This window comes from Gigantopelta aegis, chromosome 4 (genome assembly GCF_016097555.1).
Source record: "Gigantopelta aegis isolate Gae_Host chromosome 4, Gae_host_genome, whole genome shotgun sequence".
Taxonomy (NCBI): Eukaryota; Metazoa; Mollusca; class Gastropoda; order Neomphalida; family Peltospiridae; genus Gigantopelta; species Gigantopelta aegis.
Window position 1 is genome coordinate 23,916,746 of NC_054702.1, and position 11,666 is coordinate 23,928,411.

An 11,666-nucleotide genomic window follows, 5' to 3' on the forward strand; every position below is an offset into this window, starting at 1 on the left:
CTAATTTAATCAGAATTTTTTCTTTCAAAATAGCTTGCTCTTATAAATGTTTAACTTCATCATTTGAAAAGGTCAAGATCTAGCTGAGAAGAGTGCTCGTCTATGGTGCTTGGGTTGAAGTATTGAACCACTGTGGTGGACCTATTCTCCAATTGTTTTGTTTTTTGTCGTTCCAACCATTGCACCATGACCAGTATATAAAAAACTGTGGTATTTGCTGTCCTGTCTGTAGGAAAGTGCATATAAAAGATCCCTTCCTGCTAATGATTATAATGTAGCTGGTTTTCTCTTATGACTATATGTCACAATTGCCAAATGTTTGACATCCAATAGCCGATGATTAATTAATCAATTTACTTGAGAACTGCCTGTCTTATTCAAGTGTAATGGAGTAGAACTTTTAACACTATCTTACCCTGTAGACCTGATTTGGTCCTCTGTATCCCAGTGAGATGGGGGGCGAAACGTAGTCCAGTGGTAAAGCGCTCGCTTTATGCGTGGTCGATTTGGGATCGATCGCTTTCAGTGGGCCATTTGGGCTATTTCTCGTCCCAGCCAGTGCACCACGACTGGTATATCAAACGCTGTGGTATGTGATATCCTGTCTATGGGACGGTGCATATAAAAGATCCATTACTGCTAACTGAAAAAAAGTAGCCCATAAAGTGGCGACAGCGGGTTTCCTCTCTCAATATCTGTGTGGTCCTTAACCATATGTCCGACTCCATATAACCGTAAATAAAATGTGTTGAGTGCATCATTAAATAAAACATTTCCTTCCTTCCCTCCCATTGTGATGGACTTAATTTTATTATCCACATGGTTCAACGTAACTGAGTTAATAAAAACCATATCAAGCACATGTTTAATACCGGGGTAACAAGTGTAATGATGTATTTTTGGGAAGCGATGTCATAACATTAGATTGCTTCCCGAATCTTAGCTCAGACAGTGCATGTGAAATATGACGTCTTTTCGTTGTCTCCTTCTAGTTGTGGTTGATACATTTTGAGACGGTTCTTGTATTTCATAAAAAATAACAATAAAAATTTTGAACATAAAGAAATTATTACACTTAAATGTGATTTGTACTGATTTTACAAATAAACTGGTGTCGGAAATCATCGCTCTTGCAATACAAGAATCCTGACACTCATTTAGTAAAATCAGTATGACACATAAGATCATATAATAATCTGTATATCTTACATTGTAGATCTGGTGTGGTCCTCGGAATTGCCTGCCACACCCCAACGTGACAGAACCTGTGGCTAAATGTGCCGAGGACGAGACGTGTGTTGTCCAGACATTGGAGACCTGCTTCATCCCCCCTTGTCTACCCTGGGGGCAGTGCAAGCTGGTAGAGAGGATCCAGGACCCGAAACCACCAGGGGCACAGACACCCTGCATCCCCAATGCTGCCACACTTAGTAATAACTGTGCTAAGATTACTCTCTTCTTCGACAAGTCGAAAATGCCAATGGTAAGTTTTTTTTTTTATACCAATGATACACCAAACAACCAGTGTGAAGTTACATATATTCAATATGGTCACTTCCAGGTATGGATACATCAATTTTAGTTATGAAGCAAACTGATTCACTTTGAACTCAATCCACATATGCATGTTTAGGTGGGTTTTTTTTTTATAGTTCTGTTTGGTTTTATTTCTTTATGTCTCAGTGGCTAATGTCAGAAAGTGATTTAATCCGATTCAAGTTTTATGCATTCATAATGTAGGTTACAGTCAATGAGAAACATATTTTATTGCATATACAAAGGGCTTGGGCACAAATTATCCAACTTATGAGACCCTTCATATGACGACATATGAATGCAATGAGAGGACTATAGGTACAGTTGTGTTTTAACTGCATATATTAAAAGGGCATTCAGTGGCTGGTGTTATAAAATGTATTCAATGAATTCTTAGTCAATGGACATATATATAAATGGATTATGTTTTGCTTGTAAACTGCTCCATAAAATATATGGGTATATTTTTATTGTTCGCTGTATGAATTTTTTGTTTCCATTTCCAACAGGGTGTGTCTGTTGATGGCATCTGTAAATCAATTCGACAGCTCACAGTGCTGAGGAAACTGAGCAATCTCCACTCACTGTTTATCCAGTGTGGTATCAAGGACGGGCACACTGATGCTGTGGAAGTTACGTTTGTGAGTATTTTCTAACAGCATTGTCAAGTCGGTCAGAGATGTTTGAACTTTAGGTGTAAAAGTGAGAGAGAGTGGGTAGTTTGGTGGGTGTATCACTAATACAGCACTCATTAAAAACATTTTAAGACCTGCAGAAGATTGTGTTGTATTTGTTCTCTCAGGGAAATCCAAGCCACCCATGTACCACAATAACGAATAGCATACATTAGTATAGACACTGTTCAATGAACAAAATATCTCTATATTTAAAGATGCTACTTATTTCTTCCTTATCAGACATTTATTTTGCTTTTACGATACTAGTGGATACAGGTATAAAAATAACTAAACATATCTTGATATATATATATATATATATATATATATAATCTTATTATTTCTTCACTTTCACAACAGAAGTGATTCTTTATAACCATTAAATATTATACTTTTCTACACAGTCCACTTTGGGAGATGTGAACCAGTTAGATCCAGTGCTTCAGAGTGCTACAGACAAGGTAGCTGATACCCTGAGTCATAAACAGAGCAACAGTAGTGCTCTGTCTGCTGTGGTGGAAATTAGGGTGGAAACAACTGTTGTGAACAATGCTGGTAGGTTTTTCATTCGTTGTTTTCCATATTTTGAATTTCAGAATTTACTGCAATATCTTCATGATTTTCTCCAACACATTTAAAAAAACAGATCCAATCAAAGTTTATGCTTACAAATGTGTTGGAACTGAAATAATAATAATTTAGCTACCGGTACAGTACAGTGTTGATAATATTGATTTCATTTCTTCTTCAATATCTTTCAATTCTTTGTACAGTAGTTTTATTATTACAAATTTTAACAAAGATCCATTAGAAATGTGTTCATTGATAGAGGATATTTCATGTTTTTTGTAAAATATGATTTATATCTCATCTCATGAAGTTTGGAATCATATCTCATTAGTCGCGACGAATGTGATATAATTGCAAACTTCACAAGATGAGATATAAATCATATTTGACAAAAAACCATGAAATGTTCTATTTATTATATAACTTTTGGCAATTTACCTTTATTTTTAAATACCAGCAGCAAAATAGTTCCGGCTTTCTTACAGTGAAGATAATACTTTCTATAGTGATGATAACACATTTTATAGTGAAATTTTAACTGTGATATCATCACTGAGTGACTAATAACACTTTATTTCACTGATATTTTAAGATATTTCATTAAATGTTATATAATAACAATTATTTAGCTACAGTGTTCATTTCGCATACGGTATATGTTTCTACTTCAGGCAAAGGCTACCTGATTCCACTAGTGTGTTCTCTGATGGGACTGGCTGGTATCGTAAGCATCATTGGACTTATTGTGTGGCATAATAAAAAAACTAAGTTACGCCGCCGTCGTCATAGTTACATAGATGACCAAAAGACAAACAATGAAAACGAAGACAATATTCGGAGGTACCGCAATCCACTGTTTGGTACGGACAAAGGTGGGGGGACATCGAAACGCATATCGGCGACCGAACTTCACGACATCAACATAGAAAAATACGAGAAAAGTCCGAGACGGAAGCAGTCGCCCACAGACTCAACAGACTTCAATGACTATAGGGAAAACACGTCCCACGCTAAAACATCACACAAGAAAGATATAAACATTGAAATCGATATCTCAAGAACACTGGCAGCTGATCGGGAAGTTATCGTCTAGCAGGAGTTTGTGGGAAGAAAGTGTTTCCAGATTCCTTTTCATCATTTTGGTGCAGTTTTTTCATTTTTCACAGTTCATGTATCAGCTTCATTGGCCATTTTGTGTTGTGTTCAAAGCCTACTGTTTTCTGGTGCGACTGGGCACCGTAGGGGATAGAACCGAACAGCTACGTGTGTGACACAGTGTGACACGTATTGATGTGTGTGTTGTGTTAATGTTGTCAGCTACTGGAGAAAAGCTGATTGGCTATTTGCGTTACACTTTTTTTTTTTTTTTTTTCTTTTTTTAACGTGACTCCAGGTTGAATTTTTGCCACATTATGGCTGGTTGTGTGATGGTGTAGTTTTTGCAAAAGTAGCTACAACATTTTCAGTGTTTTAAAAGCTTGATTCTGAATGTCACTTCAGGCAGCTGAATGTTTTTGAGTATTAATGAAACCAACAAACAAGGGCAGCCCAATTTAATTGTGCTTCAGTTTTATTGCTCCATCATGGATGGGTTTGCTATGTGGGCAAAAAACCCAAACCTAATCTAGTAATAATAAAATAAAGAATGCCAATTACAGGCACGTTTGCAGGAATTTTTGCAGGGTAGGGAAGGGGATTAAATTGGAACAGACATCACTAATGGAACTTTGTTCAATATACATAATTTTTAAAAACCCAACTTTTTGTTTGGGAGGTGGACTGACCTTGGACATTAATATGGTGGCAGCGTTCATTGATTTAAATACAACAACATCGTTTGAGATTTTCCTAGTAGCAAAGAAATTGGAAGCACAAAATTAACTTGGGTTGTCCTAAGCCAGTTTCAACTGGTACACTAGAACAGCGTGCATTTATCATCATTTGCATTTAACGTGTCATTTTAAGGACCTGTTTTGACTAAGCAGCGAATCGTTAGCTTAAACACATATATTACACATCAAGCCATTGGCCATCCAGGCAACCAATCATACAGCAGGGCAATTCATTTCATGGCATCCGCCAACTTGTGAGCCAATCATATTTCATAACACATTCACATTCTCATAGAAATTGCCAATCTGTAGGCAGCTAACACAATCAAATATCAAATCATCATTACATGTGTATTTCTGTCTTAATGTATGTTTTTATCTTTGTGTCGGTGAGATCTTTTTCAAATTCTTTTTAAAGTACTATTGGTGAAATGTGATTCACCACAATCTAGCCAGGCAGCAATTCATAACAATAAATGGTGGCCATTAAAGGGAGATAATGGACTTTACTTTTATAACACATTTGTACAAAATTGTGTTTATGATCTTTAAAAATTATATTATGCAATTTTAATATTTGAACGTGGAACATCAAACTACATGGACTGAAAAAAAGCACAATAAAAAGCATCTACTTTACATTTTCATAAGTTGTAAAATAATAAGCTATAATATTTATTTCATTTCATTACTGTTATTGCTAAAATTGCAATTATGACCATTAGAAATTGTCAAATATTTAAGATTATCTATATATTTTTGTCTATAAAAATATAATTTTTTGTTTTTTATTTGTAATACCTTTAACCTTTTAACTCATTACATGTATATTCAAAAAAAAAAAAAAGGTTTTACTGCCAGGTACAAATACATATCTAGCAAGTCATTTATGTCCCTTTAATTGAGCTGATCAACATCGGTGCTTTTCTGTTTGCAGGGCAATAATAAAAGACACAAGTACAGTCTAGATTACACCATCTGATATTCATAAAGTACTATGGTCTACAACTAATAATTTAACATACATTTTAAAAGAAATCATTAGTAGGACTAAGAGTGCTCATTTGGTATTAGAATGCAAAATAACCCAAAGTGATTAATCCAGGAGTCATCACATGACAAGTTCTTTAACCAATGAGAAACATTGTCTTTCTTCATTGGATCCTGTGACTCATCACATGACCAATTCTTTAACCAATGAGAAATGTTGTCTTTTTTCTTAGGATCCTGGGACTCATCACATGACGAGTTCTTTAACCAATGACATATTGACTTTTTTCATAGGATCCTGGGACTCGTCACATGACCAATTCTTTAACCAATGAGAAACACTGTCTTTCTTCATAGGATCCTGGGACTCGTCACATGACCAATTCTTTAACCAATGAGAAACGCTGTCTTTCTTCATAGGATCCTGGGACTCGTCACTTGACCAATTCTTTAACCAATGAGAAACACTGTCTTTCTTCATAGGATCCTGTGACTCATCACATGACCAAATGTACCAATTAACCAATGAGAAACACTGTCTTTCTTCATAGATAGGATACTATGACTGCACATGACAAGTTCTTTAACCAATGAAAAAAATTGTCTTTCTGCATAGGATTGCCATTGTAAACATATATTTTCTCAACAAAGTTAACACTGTTAAAGTTGTTGCTTTGTCTTAATATTCAGTGATATAGTAGAAGACTGGAAATATTATATATGGTTCTCTATATATGAGCCGACGCCATATAACCGTAAATATAATGTGTTGAGTGCGTCGTTAAATAAAACATTTCCATCCATATATGAGATTGACAACCCACTTCATGTTGAGAAAATATACTGATGGAAAAATATATAGGAACATTTGATAGTTGACACCAAATTTAATTCACTACTACAGTAGTTATTGTTGTATAAAATACAGAGATGTAATGTGGAACTGAATGTCACTACAGTGGGATTGACTGCCAGTAAGATGGTTGACATCCTGATACTGTAGACAAGGGTTTAGTTTCAGTCAGTATTTCCTTATTTTTTCCATCAGTATACCTTGTCAAGTAGGAAAGACCAAATACTGCCCACCTGAAGACAGATTTTAAAATTAATTCAGTCCATTCTAGATAACATAAATTAAATGTGAACAATAAATGTTTCTTTTTTTTTGTTTTTGTTTTTCAAATTAAAACTTTACTATGAATGATTAATTTTGAAAATAATTAAAAACAATATAAATACTATAAATACTACTTTTTTGTTCTTGCCATAAAAGCTCTTAATTTTCAGTATTTATGTAAAAAAAAAAACAGATTGAGTAAAAAATATAGATGACGTACACATAGACTAAATTACAGATGATACCAATCTATTTAGAAATTAATCAAAGGTAGCACTCCAAAAATTATAGACCTGCAGTGAAAAAAAACAATATATAAAATCCTCTTGTAACATTCTCATGTTGAAATGGGGAGTAAAACCTCATTATGGAACTTATGCAAACATAGAATTATTCAAAATAGTTCGTACCATGATATAGTGCAAAGATGGCATGATTAGAAAAACACCAATTATAAGACGGTGATAATCTTGGTTTAAAATAATACAATTACTGCTGTATATCATCACATTACTGTTTTATTTTCATGACCTCATTAACCATTTTTGTACCGTTGTATATATAAATTTATATTATATTATATTATATGTTGATGTATATGTGGTCTTATTTATACAAGAAGGATGGAAGATTATTATTACGTTGTGTGTTGTTTGTAGCTTGCCAGAAGTTTTGGGCGAGTCTGTGCTATTGATTGTTGTCTGTCTGTTAGTCTGTTCATTGTTAGTCTTGTCAACAGATTCTTTTCTCAAGGTATTGGACCAACTGACCTAAAACATGATCTTGATGATTCTCCCACTTGTTTGGTGTCAAGGTTTTTTCTTGGGTGTTTTTTTTTTTTTAATGATCCCCATCTCAATTTTAGCAGCCATCAAAACTGCCATCTTGCCAAATTAAGTTCTGTATTCTGGATCGTTTGATAAAGTATTATGGTAATTTTTTGCAAATCATTTTTTAAAGACTTGGTTTACTTTAAAAAAAAAAAAAGAAAGTCTATTAGGAGACTGATACAGACATTTTCATGTCTTCATTCATTCAGGTAAAATGTAATGGCCAAGTTAAATGAACTATCCTGAGTTTGAAGCCATTTTAAAAGGTTTTTGGCAAAATAAAATATTTTTACATTATTAAATTGCAGTTTGCATTTTCTTGCTTAGAATATGAATATTTCTATTACTAATGTGGACATTTCTTGTAGTGTCTCAATATGAATTTTTGTCAAAAATAATTTTGTATGTACAAATTTATTATTTTTTCCAAAAATCAAATGGAATTTTAAATAATTCATCTAAAGTTCATTCCATATGTATTAATCTGTATAATGCGTATAATATTTAAAACATATTAGTGGGTTTTTTTTTCAAATCTGGAGGGTGGGGTGGGGTGGGGGGGAATTGAAGTCTTACTAGTGCTGAAAACTGAGGATAGTTCCTTTATTTTAATAGTATCTAAAGACAAATTTGGCCACAGAAATATCTTTGTCCATCAACTTGACCAGACAAATTTAAATGTTAAATTTGGTTAAGTGCAAATACATGTACGTTATGGGCAACATAGTTAATATCAATAAAGGATGATCCGTAGTACAATGTTTCACAAATACATGTACGTTTGGGCAACATAGTACAAAATCAACAAAGGATAGATTAGAAGTATATAGGCCTAACAAGAGAGTTTAGAGATTATGGGCATACATAGATACATATTGAAAGGTAAAAAAAAAAAAAAGTAAAATGTTTTTTACAAATACATGTTATAATGTGGGCATTTTAAAACCAATAAAAAATGATACATTGTACATGTACATGATTCTTTCTTTACAAATAATTATACGTTTGGTATAGTTTTAATAGAACAAGGATCCCCCGTAGTACAATGTTATGATCAAAATTATAAGTTTCATCAAAGCTATACAAAACTAATAAGGATAATCCCCAGTATATAGGCCTAAGTAAGAGAGTTAGTTTATATATTACATACCGATACATATTGAAACGTTAAAAAAAAGAAGAAAAAAAAGGTTTTTTAAATTACCGGTTATAAATGTGGGCTTTTTAAAAACCAAGAAAAAAGAAATACATTGTACATGTACATGAATTCTTTCTTTACATAATTATATTTTTGATATAGTTTTAAAGAACACCTCCCCCACCCCCCTATTATGATCAAATTTCAAGTTCATCAAAGCTATAACACTAATAGAATCCCCAGAAATAAAGCACTTAGTGTACACTTACATTAAATTAACCTTAAAGAGCTATTAAATGTGTATTTTAAAAAATATTTAACCATAAATCACCCACATCAACATATACTATTCTTCTGATATCCTAGGTGCAGTCATTGATCTAGGTTATGAACGTATGTAAATATGTAACATTTTACCATTAATCCTTAAATTGCAGACAACTTGTCCACTCTTTAATGTATCAATGTACGAGTAATTTAAAAAAATAGTGATAGTCATGTCATATCAAGTATTTTTGACTATATACATCAGTAGCAAAAAGACACAAATTTATTAAAATAGTAGTTGTGTTTGTATTTTGTATTAGGAAAATATTCCTTAAAATATGGCAAGATGAGATTGTAGCTTTAATATTTTATACTTGAACCTGTTGATAGATGTAAAAGGGAAAATGTCCACTATTGAGTGGAACATGTGTAATGGGCCGTTCAACAATTACATACTTATTTTGCATTTTTCATACATCAAATTCCCCCTTTTAACATAAAATTACATAATTCTTGTCAGTACCACTCCTGCCTGCTTTCTCAGATTTTGCAACTAATATGACCAATATTGCTGGAATTTCTGTTTTATAATTACTAAACAGAAATTCATTTTTCAAAGAATAAAATAACATTGACTGGCTGCAGTTTACTTTATAAATAAAAGTGAGACAATTGTTATGTAAAATGTGCAATTCTTGGAAAATACCCTCTCCGTCACGTTTTATAATGCATTATATGATACGCTTCATCCCTTATGGTTTTGTAATAGTTGAACGGTCCCTAATAGATACCAAGAATTATGTTTTAAAATCACACAACTAATACTCTTTTATTATCTGTACTTAAAGTGACGGACCCTAGTTTTTAAACACTAAGGCATATTTTTCACCTACTCTAGTTTCAGCCCGTAAAAATGGACACTAAGTTTGGTTAATTTGGATACAACAGAGTGAAACAAAAGTCTGTGACATAGAAATAACCTTAAAAATAGACTCCATCAACATTACTTCTCAGTCAAACGTGCGTTTTAAAAAATATGAAAAATGCATTTTGTGGTATTAGAAACACCAGGATGACCGGAAACACTTCGTTTGTATGGAAATGGATAATGTAAACAATAAAATGTAAGTAATGTTTGATTTTAATGATCATAAATGGCTCTAATAGTGAAAAATATGCCTTAGTGTTTAAAAACTAGGGTCTGTCGCTTTAAAGGCCATAGTTGAGTAGGTAGAAACCTTTCCGATTTACTTGAAGTGTACTTTGAGCTGCTACAAACATCAGGACCACCACAGGCCATCAGGTTTCACGGAACTGTAATTTCGTTTCCCATGATTATTAGTATTATGGAGTACGACTATTCAACTGAACCTAAAAACTGTTTCCGATGGGTTTCCATGATCATAAGACAATGGAACCGAAAAAGTGTTTCCCATGAAGTTTGAAATCTGATTGCCTGTCACCAGAAACACATTGGATTTGTCAAAAATTATAGTTCAAGAAGGAAGGAAATGTTTTATTTAACGACGCACTCAACACATTTTATTTACAGTTACATGGCGTCAGACATATGGTTAAGGACCACACAGATACTGAGAGAGGAACCCCACTGTCGCCACTTTATGGGCTACTCTTTTCAATTAGCAGCAAGGAATCTTTTATATGCACCATCCCACAGACAGGATAGTACATACCACGGCTTTTGTTACACCAGTTGTGGAACACTGGCTGGAACGAGAAATAGCCCAATGAGTACACCAACAGGGATCGATCCTAGACTGACCGCGCATCAAGCAAACGCTGGGCAATGTCCCACCCCTATAGTTTAAGATGGAGCCCCTAGTTTCAACCCGTGAAAATGGGACACTATGTTTGGTTAATCTACAAACATGTACTGGTAACAAATCTGTATAAAGTTGCAGTATAAATAAGTTTGTTTTGTTTAACAACACACCACTAGAGCACATTGATTAATTAATCATCGGCTATTGGATGTCAAAACATTTGGTAATTCTGACTCGTAGTCATAAGAGGAAACCCGCTACATTTTTCCTAATGCAGCAAGGGATATTTTATATGCACTTTCCCACAGACAGGAAAGCACATACCACGGCATTTGACCACTTGTGGTGCACTGGATGGAACGAGAAAAAACACAATTAGTTAAATGGATCCACAGAGACGGTTCGATCCTGCGACACAAGCACCCCAAGATAGCTCTCAACCGACTGAGCTAAATCCCGTCCCCAAAGTTAGAGGTGAGACGCTGCCCAGTAGTAAAGTGCTCACTTGATGTGCCGTCAGTTTGGCCCATTGGGCTATTTCTCACTCCAGCCAGTGCACCACACTGGTACATCAAAAAGGCTGTGGTATGTGCTATCCTGTCTATGGGATGGTGCATATAAAAGATCCCTTGCTGCTACGGTAATCAAAAAGAGTAGCCCATGAAGTGGTGACAGCAGGTTTTTTCCCCTCAATAACCATAAATAAAATGTGTTGAGTGTGTCGTTAAATAAACCATTTCCTTCCTTCCAAAGTTAAAATAAAGTGAGACGAGAGTCACTGATGTTGAAACGGGGAAATACCCTCTTAAACATATGACTCCATAACCTTTACTACTCAAGGTATGTGTATTTTTTAAATTATGGAAAGTGCATTTTGTGGTATTAGAAACATCAGGATGACCAGAAACACTCGGATATACAGAAA

The 11,666-nt window shown here is 34.1% G+C and overlaps 1 protein-coding gene across 1 annotated transcript in view; it reads left to right on the forward strand.

Moving 5' to 3' along the window:
• LOC121370195 (protein jagged-1-like) overlaps positions 1–7,775 on the forward strand; it is a 128,879-nt gene extending 121,104 nt beyond the window's left edge. The window contains exons 20-23 of the mRNA XM_041495311.1: positions 1,217–1,483; positions 2,046–2,177; positions 2,618–2,768; positions 3,455–7,775. Of these exons, the coding sequence (XP_041351245.1) occupies positions 1,217–1,483; positions 2,046–2,177; positions 2,618–2,768; positions 3,455–3,876 (972 nt within the window). The 3' untranslated portion in view covers positions 3,877–7,775. The remainder of the gene's footprint in view (positions 1–1,216; positions 1,484–2,045; positions 2,178–2,617; positions 2,769–3,454) is intronic.
• The last annotated feature ends 3,891 nt before the right edge of the window (positions 7,776–11,666 follow it).